We start from the raw sequence: 21,707 nt of genomic DNA, 5'->3' as shown, positions 1-21,707 counted from the left end.
GGCAGGAGGGGAAGGGGCGGAAGAAAAAAAAAATCACCCACCTGCGCAAAAGCCGCGAGCAGAGCGACCCTCACCTGGCTGCCAAAGCGCGCTGGTGGGGCGAGCGGGGAGCCTTCGCGCAGGGCTGCAAGCGGGCGCCCGCGGGGTCCCGGGGTCGGAGGGAGAGGGCGGCGCTGGTCCGGCTGCGGAGGATGGGCGTTGTAGTGCGCCCGGCGCTCTCGGCGGGGCGCCCTCCTACCTGGCCAGGTGTCGGCTGGCGCCCAACCCCCCCCCCCTCCGAGCGGCGGGGCGGGGCGGGGCTGCTGGGCTGGGGCTGCTCCCATTCTGCGCTCCGCGGAGGATCCGGCCAGGTGCCCGCCTCGTCGTCGTAGTCGTCGTCGCGGTCGTCGTCCTCCGCCGGGCCCCCCCTCCCGACCCACCATGTGCAGCCCGGTCGAGCGGCGCCTGGCCGGCCTGCGGGGGCTGCTGGAGGGCGAGGGGGCGAGGGCGGCGGGGCTGGAAGGGCTGCTGGATCTCTTGATCTGCCTCCACCAGGAATGCAGCGCTGCGCCTCTGCGCCGGGAGCGGACCGCGCAGCAGTTCCTGGACTGGGGTGAGTACCGGCCGGAGTTGGGGCTCCTGGGCGCGTGCAGAGTGCCGGCACCTTCCGCCCGCCGACGGAGGAGCTTCTGGCTTCTGCGCCTAAAAGGGCCAAGGAAGGGAGCTAAATTGGGGGCTGGGGAGGGGGTCTCCTTACTTTAGCCCAGCGTTTCCCAACCTTAGGAACTTGAAGATGCGTGGACTTCAACTCCCAGAATTCCCCAGCCAGCTATGCTGGCTGGGGAATTCTGGGAGTTGAAGTCCACGCATCTTCAAGTTCCTAAGGTTGGGAAACGCTGCTTTAGCCCACCCCGCTTTTGCGGGAAAGGAAGTCCGCCCCACACCTAATGAGGAGGAAGGACTCACTGGAGAAGAGCCTCATGCTGGGAAAGGTGGAGGGCAAGAGAAGAAGGGGACGACAGAGAAGGAGGTGGCTGGATGGAGTCACTGAAGCAGGAGGCGTGAGCCTAAATGGACTCCAGAAGATGGCAGAGGACAGGAAGGCCTGGAGGAACGTTGTCCATAGGGTCGCAATGGGTCGGACACGACTTCGCAACTAACAACAACAACAACAAAGTCCGCCCCAAGGGGACGGAGTGTGGTGTGTGTGTGTTTGGGGGTCTTCGTTGGAAGAGAGCCCCTCTTTTGAAGCGCTCTTCCCATCTCCCAGGATCTATCTCTAAGTTCCCAGGAGATGCCCCGGGTTGGATGAAGGAGATCCGAGGGAAAGGTGTAAAAAAAAAAAATCAGACTTGACATTGGCTTGCTAAAGAAACCGCCTTTCGTTGGGGCTGTGAATCACCCTTAGCTGGGAGCTGAGGTTTGCAAAGAGTAGTTGCCGGGTTCCCACAAACAAACCGCAGTGTGGTGCGGCCCAGGAGCCAACAAGCCTGAGTTAAGCCTGCATTGGCCGACACTTTCTGACTGCCCTGGGGAGCCTCTGTGGCAATTCCGGCTTCTGTGTGTCAGGATGAGCAAACACCAAAAGGGTAATCGAGGCCTCGTTATTTAATCCGGGGGTGTCCAACTCTGGTCACTTAAAAGACCTGTGGACTTCAACTCCCAGCTGGCTGGGGAATTCTGGGAGTTGAAGTCCACAGGACTTCAAGAGGCCTAGGCTGGACACCCCTGACCTAAACATCGGCACCATCAATTAAATTGACATGCTGCTTTGAGAAAAAGTTTTTATTGTGTATGGCTTCCAGGCCCCAAAAAGCTCTGTCCAAATAATAATAATAATAATAATAATAATAATAATAATAATAATAATAATAATAATAATAATAATAATAATAATAATAATAATAATAATAATAATAATAATAATAATAATAATTAGTAGTAGTAGTAGTAGTAGTAGTAGTTGGAAGGGACCTTGGAGGTCATCTAGTCCAACCCCCTGCTCAGGCAGGAAACCCTGTACCATTTCAGGCAAACGGCTGTCCAGTCTCTTCTTAAAAACCTCCAGTGTTGCAGCACCCACAACATCTGGAGTCAGGTTGTTCCACTGGTTAATTGTTCTCACTGTCAGGAAGTTTCTCCTTAGTTCCAGGTTGCTTCTCTCCTTGACTAGTTTCCATCCGTTGCTTCTTGTCCTGCTTTCAGGTGCTTTGGAGAAGAGCTTGACTCCCTCTTCTTTGGGGCAGCCCCTCAAATACTGGAACACTGCTATCATCTCTCCCCTCACCCTTCTCTTCATTAAACTACACATACCCAATTCCAGCAACCGTTCCCTATAATCTTTTCCTGCTTTCTTTTATTTTTCGCCAAGAACAATTCAGATTTCCCTGCTCTTTGTTTACTACCTTGAGTGTTACACCAGCTGATTCCCACACGCGCCATCCCAGAAAGTAGTTTTTCTTTTAATTCTACTGCTGTAAAAAAAATGGAACAAGCCAGGAATAGTCTATTTAAGCTTCCTTCCCCCAGTCTAACGCATCCTCTGGCCTTTGGCTTGCAAACAAGCAAGGATCCATAAGTCAAGGCAAACCTTTGCTTTGCCATCCTTGTTGTAAGAGGTCTGTGATCCAGCTGGGTATGCAGGCCATTCTGAAGCCCAGATCCCCCAGATTGTTGGCTTGTCGTATCTCCATGTGTGCCTGAGATGAGAAAGACGAGGATCAAAAGTTGATTGCCAAGTACAAATTCAGGATGTTTGTTAAGACAAAGGCAAAGTATTTCAGCATTTAGCAGTGTTTCTCAGATGTGGCCCCTTTGAGACCTGTGGATGGTAGAGATAAACCCCTTTGCTCCCTCCCATCCAAGACATGGCATATAAGCATCCCTTGAGAAGGATCCACAAGATTGTCTGGGATGCCACACATCCTCTTCAAGACCTGTTTTCCTTGTCACCTTTGGGGGGGTTCAAAGTGACAGGTAAAGGTAAAGGTTCCCCGGCACATGCGTGCTAGTCGTTTCCGACTCTAGGGGCTGGTGCTCATCTCTGTTTCAAAGCCGAAGAGCCAGCGCTTGTCCGAGGACGTCTCCGTGGTCACGTGGCCGGCATGACTAGACGCCAAAGGCGCACGGAACGCTGTTACCTTCCCACCGGCCGTCTTCCTGCAAGCAAAGTCAATTGGGGAAGCCAGGCCCACTTAACAAACTACACAGTTCATTCGAATGGCCACGTTATTCCTTTAACGACTGGTAAAAAAATGGGGTCCGGTTGTCTTTAATGATCCATTTCATGGTCCCACCACTTAGTAACGGAGGTGCTTCATTGTGACTGTAAGTCGAGGACTACCTGTATTGGTTCTGCAAGGTTGGTTGAGGAATTAGAATAGAATAACAGAGTTGGAAGTGACCTTGGAGGTCTTCTAGTCCAACCCGCTGCTCAGGCAGGGAATCTGACGACCATTCAGACAAATGGTTGTCCAAAAAGACTAAAGTCCTTTTTAATTCGAAGATGCGAACGAGTGGTTTGGCTGTAGTAAAAGTTTTGTTTTTTTAAAAAAAAATCAGTCTATTTGGGATGCATCAAGGGCATACACCAGGGACTCCCCAATCATTGTTTCCGATGTATGGTTAGTGAAAATTGGCCTGTTAAGACAAGGAGAAGTAGCCACCCTCATCTTGTCTTGGTGGCGCAGTGGGCTAATGCCTCCTTAAGTAACACCAGCTGCCTGCAATTAGTGCAGGTTCGAGTCCCACCAGGCTCAAGGTTGACTCAGCCTTCCATCCTTCCCAGGTAGGTAAAATGAGGACCCAGATTGTTGGGGGCAATTAAGCTGACTTTGTAAGAATGCCGCTTGGGGGGTGGGCGAAAGCCCTAATAAGCAGGCATATACATAGAATGAAGGCTACTGCTAAGCACATTGGTTTGTGCTTCTTAGATTGTAAGCCGCCCTGAGTCTTCGGAGAAGGGCGGGATATAAATGGGATAAAAAAAATTAATCACGGGGTTATCCCAGAACAAAGGGAGCGACTCGTGGGAATGCATCTCAGGGGCCTGTCTGTGCCAGGAAGGACACAAGTGGGTGCCTACTCTGCTTCCAAGTGGATTAGAGAACATAGAATAATAGGGTTGGAAGGGACCTTAGAGAACATTTAGACCAGCCCCCTTCTCAAGAAGGAGGCCCTAACCAGTGATGGCGAACCTTTTAGAGACCGAGTGCCCAAACTGCAACCCGAAACCCACTTATCTATTGCAAAGTGCCAACACGGCAATTTAATCTGAATACTGAGGTTTTAGTTTAGAAAAAAACCCCTCATATATTAACATCTTTTGTCTTAAAAGAAAAACACAATAACAAAGCTTTGAATGATAGAAACAACTTTTTACTGAAAGGTAAAAGTTTGCCTTTGGCATGCTTCTGAATAATTCATGTGATTTTTTTTTTGCTGTTGTATGCATGCTGATAATTTGTCTAACCTTGGCTTATACTTCGTAAGTTTGAGAGCAACACATGCAGCACTCAGGTCATTTGTTAGTCTGTTTCTGGTGTCAGATTTGATATAATTCAAAGCTGAAAACAGTGCACTCACTCCAGAGGCTTGTTTTGGCTAGGAAGGGGCATGAGAAACAGCTTTTTCCTGCGGAAACATAGCCAAAGAGCAAGGCGCGCGTGCCCACAGAGAGGGCTCCAAGTGCCGCCTCTGGCACGCGTGCCATAGGTTCGCCACCACTGCCCGCTAGACTGAGCTGGAGGCTTTTTTTTATTGAAAAGTTTTAGAGTACATTTTATCTTTAACAATCCCCCCCTCCCCCCACCCCTACCTATCCCTCCCTGCCCCTCCCCCCCATTTCCCCCTCCCCCCCCCCGACTTCCCAGAGCTAAGTACAAGGTATAAAAACAAAGAACAATCATAAACATCCATATGCTAACAACAATAAACTCTTAAATCTATCTCTCTAGCTCATATAAGATAACTACAAGCAATATTAATATTACATATAAAAAGAAAGAAAAAAGAAAAAAGAAAGGAAGACCTATTCAAATGCTAAATGAAACTTTTTAGTCCCATATTTGTTCTGGATATAATCAATCCATTTTTTCCACTCCATAATATAACGTTCTTGCGAATGATCTTTCAAATAAGCCGAGATCTTTGCCATTTCCGCCAGATCAGAAACCTTTAGAGTCCATTCCTCTATAGTCGGCAGTTCCTCCTTCTTCCAATATTGACCTATTAAAAGTCTTGCTGCTGTAATTAAATTCAACATCAACTTAGTGTCCACAACAGTAGCATCTGTAATTATGCCCAACAAAAACAATTGCGGACAAAACTTTATCCTTTGCTTGAAGATCTTCTGCATATTCCACCAAATTTTTATCCAAAAAGCCTTAACCTTTTTGCAGGTCCACCATATGTGAAAATATGTTGCATCTTCGCCACCACACCTCCAGCATTTTGGCTGATAGTTCGGATACATACTTGCAAGCTTTTTAGGATCTAAATGCCATCTATAAAACATTTTATAAAAGTTCTCTCTTAAGTTTTGAGCTTGTGTAAATTTTACGTTCCTCACCCAGATCTTTTCCTACGTATCCATTGTAATAACTTCTTGGATATTCTGGGCCCATTTTATCATACAATCTTTAACAAGTTCTGTTTCTGAGTCAATTTCTATCAATGCAAGATATATCCGTTTGATATGTGCTGGACCCTGATTTCTAATTTGCTTTATCAAATTTTCGTCAGTCATTGCAAAACCAGTTTTCTGATCTTCTTTCCACCTGGCCCGTAACTGAGTATATTGAAACCAAGTTTGAACAATCTTCTCATCTCGCAAGAGGTTATACGGTTTTAAACACCAGACATTTCTTTCCAAGCTTAAAATCTCCTTATACGTAGTCGTATCATGTTTGAAACCAACATTTATGTTTTCTATTGCGTGTTTTGGAATTGCCCACAACGGCATCTTGTAATCTAACTTATGTCTATACTTCTTCCAAACTCTCAACAATGCCTGTCTTAAAATATGCACTTTAAACACATTATCTACCTTCTTATCATACAACAAATATGCATGCCAGCCAAATAAGAGCTGGAGGCTTTTAAGAAGAGACTGGACAGCCATTTGTCTGAAATGGTACAGGTCTCCTGCTCGAGCAGCGGGGGGGGGGGGGTTGGATTAGTTGACTTCCAAGGTCCCTTCCGACCCTGTTATTCTATGTTCTCTTCTTCAAAGCCTCCAGTGACGGAGCACCCACAACTTCTTGAGGCAAGTAGTTCCACTGGTTAATTGTTTTTCACTGCCACCTCTCTTGAGTTGTTACTTCTCTCTTTGATTAGTTTCCATCCGTTGCTTCTTGTCCTGCCTTCGGGTGCTTTTGTAAAGTAGGTGGACCCCCCCCTCTTCTTTGGGGCAGCCCCTCAGATATTGGAAGACTGCTATCATGTCACCCCTGGTCCTTCTTTCCATTAGGCTAGACATAGAGTAGTGGCCAAAATTGTGGCAAAGTCCTTTTGGGAAAAGTGTACAGTAGAAATGCCACCTTTGGTTAAGTTTCCACCCCTTTTTCTTTTAATTTCTTTGTAACTGCAGCCTTGTTCGCTGAATAATACTATTTTACATCGCTTTCTGGGCAACCAGTCAGGTCTTTGCACCATTGCTTTAATTTTATTACGTGTTACAAGCTCACTAAATGAAAGAACACACACACACACACAAACCCAACCAACTTGATAGCGATCACATCACACACTGACAAATGTCCTCCTCTTAGCTTCAATACGTGATGACATCAATAACCGGATCCTGCTGTGATCTGATTGGCTCATTGCCAAAACAAGATGACCCCCTGATAGGCTCTCTAAACACTCCTGCTCATTGGCTACGATCCGATGTTGGAAAGCTACCCGATATCAACCTAAGCAAGTTGTGCATCCTTTTTCTGGTTATTTGGCTATCACTTTTCATAGAACACAGTAGAGATAATTGAACAAACTTTCTTGCATTATATTCTTGAATAAATTATCTTTCCATTGATATATAATTTTACGGTACTACTCCAAAAAAAAAAAGTGGTGTTATTAGCCATCAAACCTCAAAAATACACTTTCCCCAAAAGGTTTCCACAATTTTGGCCACTACTGTACTCAGTTCCTGCAACCGTTCTTCGTATGTTTTAGCCTCCAGTCCTCTGATCACCTTTAACCATAGTTGAAATTAACCAGCATAAGGTGTTAATGTGCCAACAAACTGGGAAAAACTATTTTGGCTGGTGGAAGACGGGTGCAAGTAGTTCACTTGTCAGTCAGCCTCCTGTTAAAAACATTATTATTATTATTATTATTATTATTATTATTATTATTATTATTATTATTATTATTATTATTATTATTATTATCTTTGCTTCTGGTTCTTCGCTCCCCTTCAGAGCAGACAGTGTAAGTTTAATTAATGGATGGATTTAATCTCTTTAAAAAAGAAATTTACCTGATTTAAGTACAGGGCAACCTTGGAGTTTGCTAAAAGTAAATGATAGATTGCACTGAGCTTGCAGTTGGAGCAGATGGCCACGCCAAAGGAAAATATCCTTTATTGTATATTATTTCCAGCCTTATGATGGTTCTGGGGAAGCTGGTTTTTCACTGGGGCACAAGAAAGTCCCATTTCGGGACCACGTCTTAAAACTGGTGAAGCGGGGTTGTGTAACCTTGACAGCTGAATTGCTAGGGAAATCACAGAATGTGTACAACTGCTAAGACCAGTCATTCTCAACCTCGACAACTTGAAGATGGGTGGACTGCAACTCCCGGAATTCCTTAGACAGCACGCCGAGGTTGAGAAGCAGATTGGCTGAGAGAGGCAGAGGTTCAGCTATAGAGTAAGGATGGGAGTTGGGTGGGTGGAGAAATGGTCAAAGCTTTCTGGAAACTGCCTGCCAGATGAGTTAGTGACAAAATCTATTAATTTCAGTTTTTTGTTTTTGCAGATTTATCTTGTTTGATTCTACTTTGCTCTCATTGATACGAATCATTGTTCAAGTTCAGTTCACTGAGAGCAAGAACTTTCTTAAAGGTTTGCACAACTATGTTTTTGTCTATCATCTATCCATCTATCTCTTTCACCTCTCTCTCTCTCTATTTCTCTCTCTCTCTCTCTCTCTCTCTCTCTCTCTCTCTCTCTCTCTATCTATCATTTCTATCTCTTTCATCTCTCTTTTCTCTATCTCTATCATCTATTTATTTCATCTCTCTTTTCTCTTTATCTGTCCATCCATCATCTATCTATCTATCTATCTATCTATCTATCTATCTATCTATCTATCTATCTATCTATCTATCTATCTATCTATCTATCATCTCTTTATCTCTTTACTCTCTTTTCTATATCATCTTTATCTCTTTCATCTCTCTTTTCTCTATCTCTATCTCATCTCTCTTTTCTCTATCATCTATCATCTATCTCTTTCATTTCTCTCTATCTCTATCATTTATCTCACCTCTCTTTTCTCTCTATCAATCATCTATTTCATCTCTCTTTTATCTATCTCTGTCTGTCCATCCATCCGTCCATCATCTATCTATCTATCTATCTATCTATCTATCTATCTATCTATCTATCCATCCATCCATCCATCCATCCATCCATCCACCCACCCACCCACCCACCCATCCATCCACTCTTGATTTCTGTCTGTCTATCTATCTATCTATCTATCTATCTATCTATCTATCTATCTATCTATCTATCTATCTATCTATCTATCTATCCATCCATCCATCCATCCACCCACCCACCCACCCATCCATCCACTCTTGATTTCTGTCTATCTATCTATCTATCTATCTATCTATCTATCTATCTATCTATCTATCTATCTATCTATCTATCTATCTATCTATCTATCTATCTATCCATCCATCCATCCATCCATCCACCCACCCACCCACCCACCCATCCATCCATCCACTCTTGATTTCTGTCTATCTATCTATCTATCTATCTATCTATCTATCTATCTATCTATCTATCTATCCTGGAGTATTTGTTTTCCATTGGAATCTGTTTCTGGTTGCAATTGTGGGTCCTGTATCGATGTTCTCCTGTACATTACCCCAGCTGTAATATATTCATTTAACTTATTTTTAGCAATGCATACTTGTGGACTATCTCTAAATATATCTTTAGAAAATAATAATAATAGGCCATCCACATGCCAAACTCTGGCAAACCATGATTCCTCCGTGGGAATGAACTTTCAGTCTGAACACCTGCAGTTCCATAGTTTTGTGCCACAAGGCAAACGAAAGAAGCAGCAGCAGCAGCAGCGTCCGTTTGATCTCAGCTAATCCCAGAAGGCTGCCAGACTCGGAGTTCTGAATTAGTGCTGGGGTGGGGAGGCCAACAGGAGATCCCGTCAAGAAAAAAACAACAGGGAGAGCAGATCTGCAAAGTCACCCGGAGTCGAGCTTGGCTGTCAACTAGTTTCCTCTCCTGGTCTTTGCCACCTGTGTGCAACGTTCGCCCCGAGCGCTGTGGGGAGTGAACAGTTCACTTCTGGGTTGCACAACAGCCTGGTGCCCTTTTTGCACAGCCAAATGTTTAGTCTTTCTTTCCTTGGTGGGGTGAGGGGGAGTCCTGGGGGAGCGAGTTCGCTGACGTAATCCTTATCACCCCCTCCCCCTTTCCCAGTGGCGTCTCCTTCACCACATGAGTGGCGCTGCCAGCCAGACCTGTTCCTCAGGTTTGGGTGCTCCGTGGGTGTGTGCCCGCCTTGCAGTCGGGATGTTTTTCCTGGGATCCCAGAGGTTCACCTTGGGCTGAAGACGGTCCCCCCCCTCCAACAGGAGCCCTTCCAGGCTGCAAAGAGAGAGAGAGCGAGGCAGCCAGGGCACCTAACCACGAGACGGACGTGGCCCTGGATGGAAAACCAAGGGGGGCCATTGCCTTACGACCACAGCTGGGCCCAAAGTTTCTGTTGCTGAGTGAGGCAGCGAGGCGCGCGCTACTTTTTCGGCCATTTTTGTGAAGCAAATCGCCGCAGCGGTTAAGCGAGGAACACAGATCTAGCCTTTCCCCCTTGACTTTGACCGTCAGGAGGACGTTCAGTTGTTAAGTGACCCATGCACATCTGGCTTCCCCCACTGACTTTGCTCGTCAGAAGCAGCTGAGTAGGTTACAAAGGGTGATCACGTGACCCCCACACACCCCGGGACCGTCATAACTATGAGTCAGTTGCCAAGTGAGTTTTGATCACGTCACTGCGGAGATTCTGCAAAGGTCGTAAGCGTGAAAAACAGTCACGTCACCTTTTTCAGGGTGACATGTAAATTCGAACGGCCGCTAAGTGAACTTTTGTAAGTCAAGGACTACCTGTATTGTAGTTCTTGTATACGGGCGGAATCCACCCAGTTCCTGGCTTCATTAAATCATAGAATTGGGTTCTTAAGAGGTCTTCTAGTCTAGTCCATCCCCGGCTTAGTGCAACATCTGCTAGGTCTTTCAGAGCCAGCCTCTGTTTAAACACCTCCGGAGTCCTCAAGAACAGCCTGGAGTACCTAGATTTGACATTTCATCTTGTAGTGTTCCTTGAAAAGTATGGGCTTGATCCGGACATACAACATAACTACCTCTGGAAGACGAGGGTGTTCGCGTGGGAAATTCTGAGTACCAGGAATAAAGTATGAGAGACATTTTGTAACATCAGAACCTGCTATGCTAGTGGTGGTGGCCATAGTTTATTGGATTAAATCACTGTTTCTCAACCTTGTCTGTTTGAAGACAGGTGGATTTCAGCTCCCAGAATTCCCCAGCCAGCCTATCCTGGGTGGACACCAAAATCTTCCAATGTTTGATCTCCTCTTTGTTTGTTTGGGTCACCTTCAATTTCCTTAGCACTTCACTTCCCCTTTTATATTCCTTTGTATTTTCATGTTTGACTTTGAAACTTAACAAAGTTATTAATATGGGTTAGACAGCATCACCACCAGATGGATTGGTAGCTGGCTGACCGGCCGTACTCAGCGTGTGGTCCTCAGTGGAACCGCATCTACATGGAAGGAAGTGTGTAGTGGGGTGCCCCAGGGCTCTGTTCTGGGCCCAGTGCTCTTCAACATCTTCATCAATGATTTGGATGAGGGGATAGATGGGGAACTCATCAAATCTGTGGATGACACCAAGCTGTTAGGAATAGCCAACACTCCAGAAGTTACAGGCTTAAGATACAGGAGGATCTGGACAGACTCGAACACTGGGCACTATCTAACAAAATGGAATTCAATGGTGAAAAAAGTAAGGTTCTGCATTTAGGCAAGAAAAACCAAAGGCACAGGTATAGTATAGGTGGTACCTTGCTCAATAGTAGTAACTGTGAGAGGAATCTCGGAGTCCTAGTGGACAATCACTTAAACACGAGCCAGCCGTGTGCTGCAGCTGCCAAAAAAGCCAACACAGTGCTAGGCTGCATTAACAGAGGGATAGAATCAAGATCACGTGAAGTACTAATACCACTTTACAATGCTTTGGAAAGGCCACACCTGGAATACTGCATCCAGTTTTGGTCACCACAATGTAAAAAAGATGTTGAGACTCTGGAAAGAGTGCAGAGAAGAGCAACAAAGATGATTGGGGGACTGGAGGCTAAAACATATAGGGAATGGTTGCTGGAATTGGGTATGTGTAGTTTAATGAAGAGAAGGATGAGGGGGGACAGGATAGCAGCCATCCAATATCTCAGGGGCTGCCCCAAAGAAGAGGCAGTCAAGCTATTCTCCAAAGCACCCCAAGGCAGGACAAGAAGCCATGGATGGAATCTAATCAAGGAGAGAAGCAACCTAGAACTAAGGAGAAACTTCCTGACAGTGAGAACAATTAACCAGTGGAACAACCTGCCTCCAGAAGTGGTGAATGCTCCAACACTGGAAGTTTTTAAGAAGAGACTGGACAGCCATTTGTCCGAAATGGTGTAGGGTTTCCTGCCTGAGCAGGGGGTTGGACTAGATGACCTCCAAGGTCCCTTCCAACATTATTATTGTTGTTGTTGTTGTTGTTGTTATTATTATTATTATTATTATTATTGAAAATCCTTAACTTACAACCGTTTACTCAGTGACCACAGTTACAACGGCACTGGAAAAACCGACTTATGATCACTTTTCGCACTTATGACCGTCACAGTATTCACCTGGTCACGTGATCAAAATTTGGACGCTTGGCCACGGACTCATGTTTACGATGGTCTCAGTGTCCCGGGGCCATGTGATCCCCTTTTGCGACCTTCTGACGAGCGTTAATCAAAGAGGAAGCCGGATTTACTTAACAACTGGGCCACTAAACTTAACCACTGCTGTGATTCCCTTAACAACGGTGACAAGGAAGGTCACGAAACGGGGCAAAATTCACTTAACGGCTGTCTCGCTTAGCAGTGCAAATTTTGGGCTCCATTCTGGTCCTAGGTTGAGGACTACCCGTACTTTTAAAATAGAAAAACAAAACAAAACAAAACACAAAAAGAGAGCCAGGATGAGGGGACCCCCCCTTAATGGTGTGACGATGCTCTGGCTGTTTTTTTTTTATTTATCCCATTTATATCCCGCCCTTCTCCGAAGACTCAGGGCGGCTTACAATCTAAGAAGCACAAATCAATGTGCTTAGCAATAGCCTTCATTCTATGTATATGCCTGCTTATTAGGGCTTTCCCCCCCCCCCAGCGGCATTATTACAAAGTCAGCTTATTGCCCCCAACAATCTGGGTCCTCATTTTACCTACCTGGGAAGGATGGAAGGCTGAGTCAACCTTGAGCCTGGTGGGACTCGAACCTACACTAATTGCAGGCAGCTGGTGTTACTTAAGGAGGCATTAGCCCACTGCTCCACCAAGGCTCTTCCTGCCCCTCCTGGCAGGAAACGGGGAGGGTGTTGACGCAGAAACAGTCCACCCGTCTTGCAATTGAGCTGCTCTGAGCCCCATGCCAGTATTTCTCCATCCCTGTTGCTGGGAGAGTGCGGTTGTGCTCCGGGGGGGGGGGAGTACAGTCATATCCAAATGACCTGGGGCCGTCCCACCACCCTCAGCTGCTCCTCGAAAGGGTTCAAATTCCAGCAGCAGGATTCACTCCCGTCTTGGCCCGTGATTGGAGGCCGGCACATCACTGCAGGGGAAAACACACAGCCCAAATGTTTGTTGTCCCCGTCAGCCCGGCAACCTGGCAAGGCGAACCTGCTTTGGTGGGCCTGGTTTGCGAGCGGCATCTCGGTTGAAGCAGGGCGGTGTTGCCAAGTGGGAGGGGGGGAGCAAACGAAGCGGCTGTGATTAGACAAAGTTGTGCCGTCACCTCTGTTTCTCTTATCTAACCTGTCCAGCCACAGGTGAAGCCTGACTCAAAAGCAGTGACTGTGAGAAGGACCTGGGGGGGGTCATAGCAGACGGTCACTTCAGCATGAGCCAGCCTCGTGCGGCAGCTGCCGAAAAAAAGCTAATACAATCCTTGGTTGTATAAACACAGGCATAGAATCAAGATCGCATGAGGTGTTAGTACCACTTGATAACGCCTTGATAAGGCCACACCTGGAATATTGCATCCAATTTGGGTCACCATATTATAAAAATATGTTGAGACTCTAGAAAGAGTACAGAGAAAAGCAACAAAGATGATGGGCTGGCGGCTAAAACAAATGGAGGAATTGGGTATGTCTAGTCTAGTGGAAAGAAATGGGGGACATGATAGCAGTGTTCCAATATTTGAGGGGCTGTCCCAAAGAAAAGGGAGTCAAGCTATTCTCCAAAGCACCTGAAGGCAGGACGAGAAACAACGGAGGGAAACTCATCAAGGAGAGAAGCAACCTGGAATTAAGGAGAAATTTCCTAACAGTGCGGACAATTAACCAGTGGAACAGCTTGCCACCAGAACTTGTGGGTGCTCCATCATTGGAGGTTTTCAAGAAGAGACTGGACATCCACCTGTCTGAATCTAGGATCTTCTGCTTGAGCAGGGGGCTGGACTAGAAGACCTCCAAGGTCCCTTCCAGCTCTGTCATCTTGTTAATCTACGTTCCCGTTTTGTGGGTTGGTTGTCGTGGACTTTACTGGGAATGAAGGACGGGCCCCCAAGCAGCAAATAAGAATCATATTTTGCAATTGACTGGTGAGGGTTTTTGTCAATGCCAGTCAATTGCTAAAATCAGAAATGAGATCATAAGAGGAAGAACAGGCATAGAACCAGTTTTAAGCTACAGGCAGTCCTTGACGTATGTTCATAATTCTGCTTACAATTCTGCCGCTGAGCGAGGTAGCTGTTGAGTGAATTTTGCCCCGTTTTATGACCTTTCTTGCCACGGTGGTTCAATGAATCATTGCGGAAGTTAAAGTAGTCACACGGTTGTTAAGTGAATCCCATTGACTTTGCTTGTGAGAAGGTCGCAGGAGGGGATCGCGTGATCCCGGGCACACTGCAGCCATCACAAGGACATGCCAGTTGCTGAGCTTCTGAAGTTTGATCACGTGACCCTGAGGACGCTGCAAAGGTTGCAAGTGTGAAAAACGGCTATTGTAACTTGGAACGGTCACTAAACGAAGTGTTGTAAGTCGAGGACTACCTGTACACAGTAAAACAGCAAATAAAGACGTTTGCTCACTTTAGAGAGGATGTCATGGGACTCCATATCTTACAAAGCATATACAGAAAGAGAAGAAGGTCGAAGAACACAAGGCAGTCCCAGAAGAGCATCAGAGACACAATACAACAGCAACAGGTAACAATGAGGAAGCAGCCAATCCCTGTATCTCCCTTGAAACCCTGAGCGGCAAAACAGGAAGTAAAGAAGAAGTCAGTTGCTGTTTGGAGTAAGGCTGCCTTTTGCATTTGACTGGCATTGACAAAATCTCCCTCAGTCAATTGTGAAGGCAGTTTGATTTGGACCAAGAAATGACTGGCATTGTCAAAATCCATGTCAATCAATTGCAAAGTCAGCTTGCCATTGTCAAAATCCATGTCAATCGCAAAGGCAGCTTGATTTGGATCCATAAAGGACCGCCATTGTCAAAGTCCTTGTCAATCAATTGCAAAGGCAGCTTGATTTGGATCAACAAAGGACCGGCATTGTCAAAATCCATGTCAGTCAATTGCAAAGTCAGCTTGGCATTGTCAAAATCCATGTCAATCAACTGAAAAGTCAGCTTGATTTGGATCAACAGAGGACCGGCATTGTCAAAATCCATGTCAGTCAATTGCAAAGTCAGCTTGATTTGGATCAACAGAGGACCGGCATTGTCAAAATCCATGTCAATCAACTGCAAAGTCAGCTTGATTTGGATCAACAGAGGACCAGCATTGTCAAAATCCATGTCAATCAATTGCAAAGTCAGCTTGATTTGGATCAACAGAGGACCGGCATTGTCAAAATCCATGTCAGTCAATTGCAAAGTCAGCTTGGCATTGTCAAAATCCATGTCAATCAACTGCAAAGTCAGCTTGATTTGGATCAACAGAGGACCGGCATTGTCAAAATCCATGTCAGTCAATTGCAAAGTCAGCTTGGCATTGTCAAAATCCATGTCAATCAACTGCAAAGTCAGCTTGATTTGGATCAACAGAGGACCGGCATTGTCAAAATCCATGTCAGTCAATTGCAAAGTCAGCTTGATTTGGATCAACAGAGGACCGGCATTGTCAAAATCCATGTCAGTCTATTGCAAAGTCAGCTTGATTTGGATCAACAGAGGACCGGCATTGTCAAAATCCATGTCAATCAACTGCAAAGTCAGCTTGATTTGGATCAACAGAGGACCAGCATTGTCAAAATCCATGTCAGTCAATTGCAAAGTCAGCTTGATTTGGCTCAACAGAGGACCGGCATTGTCAAAATCCATGTCAGTCAATTGCAAAGTCAGCTTGGCATTGTCAAAATCCATGTCAATCAACTGCAAAGTCAGCTTGGCATTGTCAAAATCCATGTCAATCAACTGCAAAGTCAGCTTGATTTGGATCAACAGAGGACCGGCATTGTCAAAATCCATGTCAGTCAATTGCAAAGTCAGCTTGATTTGGCTCAACAGAGGACCGGCATTGTCAAAATCCATGTCAATCAACTGCAAAGTCAGCTTGATTTGGATCAACAGATGACCAGCATTGTCAAAATCCATGTCAATCAACTGCAAAGTCAGCTTGATTTGGATCAACAGAGGACCGGCATTGTCAAAATCCATGTCAGTCAATTGCAAAAGGCAGTTGTACTTGGAACAGTTTCCATCATGCTTTTAAGCCATCAAAGATCCACATCTGCCTATCCCAGGTCCTGGGGCAGGACTCCAGAGGTGTACAAAAAGGCCAAATCCACTCTCAACATTTGGCTGACTGTGCAACCAACTCTAATTTATTAAAGTTATAGGAAATTGCCTAATTCTGAGCAATTTTGAAAAGAAACAAAACCAAAATAAATATAAATAAATCTATGTAGAAGTAGACAAAGTGAACCAAGGAATTACATTGCCAGGACTATACGGTTAGTGCTCAAGGTACTGCTGCTCCTCGACTTACAACAGTTCATTTAGTCACCGAAGTTACAATGGCACTGAAAAATGTGACCTATGACCGTTTTTCACACTTACGAACGTTTGTAGCGTCCCCATGGTCACGTGATTTACACTCGGGTGCTCGACAACTGACTCCCATTTATGACGTCCCGAGTCACGTGATTCCCTTTTTGCGACCTTCTGACCAGCAAAGTCAATGGGGAAAGCGGATTCACTTAACGACCGTGTGACTAATTTACCGACTGCAGCGATTCTCTTTAACAACTGTGGCAAGAAAAGTTGTCAAACGGGGCAAAACTCAAACTTAAGGCATTTCTCGCTTGACAGCATACATTTTTTGGGGCTCAGTTGCGGTCGCAAGTCAAGGACGACCTGTGTCGTTGATCAGAAATTAACCACAAAACAAGGACATGTAGCAATCTGAACCATGTGAAGCAGGAATTGTGAGCGAAGGGCCCCAAATTCCCAGCGGTTTGTCTTCAAATCTGGCGAGTTTCGCTGCTCTGTGCCGAACCGGCAATGCAACCAGACAGAGACCCAAGGAGGACTGTGCAGAGGGGCTGCTGTTTCGCACTCGGAGCCAGACCCAACAGCTGTTTTGGAGTCAGGGGGGGGCACGACCCAGAAGGAAGAATTCTGTCACTCTGGGGAATCCGGGACTCAATCTCGGCACGGTCCCCACCCTGCTGGTTCCTGGAGGAATGCCGTCTGGCTGGTTTGGTGGGGCCTGCCTGGGCGTGAGCCGAGTTGTCCGTCAAGATCCAAAAGCCTTTTCAAGAGTCAAGGAGCCGGATCCAGATTCACAAGACCCAGCAAACCGGGGAGTAGAAGTTCCCACCGTTTTGCACTGGGCTGCTCCGTTCCGCCACCACGCTGGAAACCAATGCTGGCTATTCCTTTGCTGAATGCGTCCCCCTGGCAGGTAGTCCTCAAATTACGACCGTTCGTTTAACGGCCGTTCAAAGTTACGATGGCACTGAAAAAACTTGAGTTACAACCGTTGCAGTGTTCCCACGGTCAAGGGAATTAATAATAATAATAATAATGATGATGATGATGATGATGATGATGTTGGAAGGGACCTTGGAGGTCATCTAGTCCAACCCCCTGCTCAGGCAGGAAACTTGGGCATTTGAGAACTGGCCTGCATTTATAAATAACATTGGCTGCATCCCGAAGTCACAAGGTAGTTGCAGGTGATCCTCAACGTACGACCACAATTGAGCCCACAATTTTCTGTGGTTAAGCGAGACATTTGTTAAGTGAGTTTGGCTCCATTTTACAAACTGCAACCGTAGTAAATATGAGTCAATTGCCAAGCGTCTGAACTTTGATCACACGATCCTGGGGATGCTGGAAAGGTTGTAAGTGTGAAAAATGGTTCTAAGTCACTTTTTTTCAGTGCTGTGGTAACTTTGAACGGTCGCTAAATGAACTGTTGTAAGTTGAGGACTATCCGTATTGGCGACTTTCCCAGCCAGCTTCTGACAAGCTGAGTCAATGGAGGGAAGCTGGATTCACTGAATGACCGTGGGATTCACTTAACAAATGCAGTGATTCACTGAACTGCCCTGGCAATGAAGGTGGTGAAATTCGGCACGGCTCATTTTTTATTATTATTAAATTTATTTGCCGCCCATCTCATTTCTAAACGACTCTTAACGACATTGAAGAACTGCATCACTTGGCAATGGAAGTTCTGATCCCAACTTCAGGTGGTCTCTAAACGAATCATCGTACGTTGAGGACTACTGGTACCTGCCCAGTGACTAGCTAAGATCAATGAGGATCACACAGCAAATTAACCCAATCAAGGAGAAACATAACTGCTTTTTTTGAGTCTGGCTTACAAAATACCATAAACCCCACTCTAGTGAAATATTTCCGGTTGGCAAATACAGTTAATCCTTGACTTACCACCATTTGTTTAGTGACCGTTCGGAGTTACAACACATCACTGACAAAAACGACTTATGACTGGTTTTCACACTTAACGACCGTTGGCGGCATCCCCGTGGCCACGCGATCAAAATTCGGACGCTTGGCAACTGACTCACATTTGTGACGGTTGCCATGTCCTGGGGTCACGTGATCCCCCTTTTGAGACCGTCCGGCCAGCAAAGTCCACTCCGGTGATTCACTTAACAACCGTGGCGAGAAAGGTTGTAAAATGGGGAAGACCCCTTTGACAATGTCTCGCTCAGGAATGGAAATTTTGGGTGGGTCGAGCTGTAAAGCCATCTCTATCCCCCAAATCAGATTTCCCTTACGAAATTGGAGCGGTGTCCCTTGATCTGACCTAGATTAAGCAGGTTATGTAAACTGAGTTGCAAGATATAAGCCAAATATAACAACCACCACAGGTTAAAAAAAACAAAAAAACACCCCACACCAGCTAATGAGTGTTGAAAGGAGCTGATTTAATTCTATCACACTTCCTAGGGGAAGTGTTTGATTGTTTTCGGATCAAACAAAAACACGCTTTATGTGTTTATGCTAATATTTCCTGTAATGAAGTAACCCCCAGGCTTGCTTGCAGACAGAGGGATCACTGCTTGGTGCCTTTTCTAACGGCCGACTGTAATGTTATCATCTAAAAGAAACCGCCTTTTGCCTGATCATCTAACACGGATGATATACTGTATATCTTAGCTGAAACTTCTGGGTATATAAAATGAGAACGGTACGTTGTTGTTGTTGTTAGCTGTGAAGTCGTGTCCGACCCATCGCGACCCCATGGACAACGTTCCTCCGGGCCTTCCTGTCCTCCACCATCTTCTGGAGTCCATTTAAGCTCAAGCCTCCTGCTTCAGTGACTCCATCCAGCCACCTCCTCCTCTGTCGTCCCCTTCTTCTCTTGCCCTCAACCTTTCCCAGCATTAGGCTCTTCTCCAGTGAGTCCTTCCTTCTCATTAGGTGGCCAAAGTACTTGAGTTTTAGCTTCAGGATCTGGCCTTCTAAAGAGCAGTCAGGGTTGATCTCCTCTAGGACTGACCGGTTTGATCGCCTTGCAGTCCGAGGGACTCGCAGGAGTCTTCTCCAGCACCCTAGTTCAAAGCCCTCCATTCTTTGGCGCTCAGCCTTTCTTATGGTCCAGCTTTCACAGCCATACATTGCAACTGGGAAGACCACAGCCTTGACTATACGCGCTTTTGTTGACAGGGTGATGTCTCTGCTTTTTAGTGTGCTGTCTAGATTTGCCATGGCTTTCCTCCAAAGGAGCAAGCGTCTTTTAATTTCTTGACTACAGTCCCCATCTGCAGTGATCTTTCCCAGCATTAGGCTCTTCTCCAGTGAGTCCTTCCTTCTCATGAGGTGGCCAAAGGATTTGATACTTCAAGAATGGTACAGATAGTCCTTTACTTATGACCACAATTCAGTCAACCAAAATAGAGCTGGAAGGGACCTTGGAGGTCTTCTAGTCCAACCCCCCTGCTCAAGCATACCGTTTCAGACAGGCGGCTATCCAGTCTCTTCTTAAAAACCTCCAGTAATGGAGCACCCACAACTTCTGGAGGCAAAGCTGTTCCATTCGATAATTGTCCTCACTGTCTTCCGGTGCTTTAGAAAATAAATCGACCTCTTCTTTGTGGCAGCCCCTCAAATACTGGAATACTGCTATCATGTCCCCCCCCCCCAGTCCTTTCTTTTCTTTAGACTGGCCAAACCCAAATCCTGCAACCGTTCTTCGTATATTTTAGTCTCCAGGCCTTTAATCATCTTAGTTCCTCTTCTCTGAACTTCTTCCCAAGTCCCGACATCTTTTTTGTAATGTGGTAGCCAAAACTGGATGCCGGATTCCAGATGTGACCTCACTAAGGTTTTATACAGCCGGTACTAATACTTCACGAGAATTTGATTCGATGCCTCTTTTTATACAACCAAGGATGGTATTTGCTTTTTTGGCTGCTGCCGCACACGCCTGGCTCATGTTTAAGCGATTGTCCACTAGTACTCCAAAGTCCCTGTCATTTTTTGAGCCAGGTTTCGCCCTATCTGTACGTGTACTTTTGACTTTTCTTGCCTGAGTGTAAGATTTTACTTTTCTCTACGCTGAATTTCATTTTGTTAGATATCTCCAGGGCTTTTTTTGTCATAAAACGCTCAGAATGGAGTTCCGGCACCTTTTTTGGATGGAACCTTGTAGGGTAGGCAAGGCGGGTGTGTGAGTTCCGGCACCTTTTTCTTTTACAAAAAAAGCACTGGATATCTCCCAGTGTTCAAGTCTGTCCAGATCCTTCTCTATCTTAAGCCTGTAACGTCTGGAGTGTTGTCTTTTCCTGCCAGCTTGGTGTCGCCTGCAAATTTGATGAGTTCCCCATCTATCCCTTCGTCCGAATCATTGATGAAGATGTTGAAGAGCACTGGGGTTAAGATGCAGCCTTATCCCACTGCTTACTTCCCTCCACGTAGATGTAGTATCATTAAGGGCCACTCGTTGAGGACGGTTTGTCAGCCAGTTACAAATGGATCTGGTGGTGATGCTGTCTATCACACATTTTTCTAGTTTACCAAGAAGTAGGATGTGGTCTACTTTGTCGAATGCCTCGCTGAAGTCTAAGAATAATATGTCCACAGCATTTTGCTGGTCTACTAATTTAGTCACTTTGCCCAAGAATGGAATAAGATTGGTTTGGCATGCTCTGTTTTTTAAAAAACCCGTGCTGGCTATTACATGTTTGCAGATGATATTATTATTATTATTATTATTATTATTATTATTATTATTATTATTATTATTATTATTATTATTATTATTATTATTATATTTTCCAGTATCTTCCCAGGTATTGATGTTAGGCTGAGTGATCTAGTTTCCTGGGTCTGTTTCCCCCCCCCCTTTTTTTTTTTGAAGACGGGAACCACATCAGCCCTTTTCCAATCCTCAGGTACTTTCCTGATGCTCCAGGATTTTTTATTTATTTATTTATTTATTTATTTATTTTTATTTTAATTCCATTTATATCCCGCCCTTCTCCGAAGACTCAGGGCGACTTACAATCTAAGAAGCACAAATCAATGTGCTTAGCAGTAGCCTTCATTCTATGTATATGCCTGCTTATTAGGGCTTTCGCCCCCCCCAAGCGGCATTTTTACAAAGTCAGCTTAATTGCCCCCAACAATCTGGGTCCTCATTTTACCTACCTGGGAAGGACGGAAGGCTGAGTCAACCTTGAGCCTGGTGGGACTCGAACCTGCACTAAT

The 21,707-nt window shown here is 45.5% G+C and overlaps 1 protein-coding gene across 1 annotated transcript in view; it reads left to right on the top strand.

The window, feature by feature from the left end:
• Positions 1-420: 420 nt before the first annotated feature.
• Positions 421-21,707, top strand: part of CDC42BPG (CDC42 binding protein kinase gamma) — a gene marked incomplete at both ends in the record, with an annotated part of 72,916 nt that continues 51,629 nt past the window's right edge. The window contains one exon of the mRNA XM_081340392.1: positions 421-592. Within this exon, the coding sequence (XP_081196518.1) occupies positions 421-592 (172 nt within the window). The remainder of the gene's footprint in view (positions 593-21,707) is intronic.

Source organism: Vipera berus, assembly GCF_964194415.1.
Source record: "Vipera berus genome assembly, chromosome: 16".
Classification (NCBI taxonomy): Eukaryota; Metazoa; Chordata; class Lepidosauria; order Squamata; family Viperidae; genus Vipera; species Vipera berus.
Note: the sequence above shows the minus strand (reverse complement) of the source record. Positions and strands in the feature narration are given on the sequence as shown.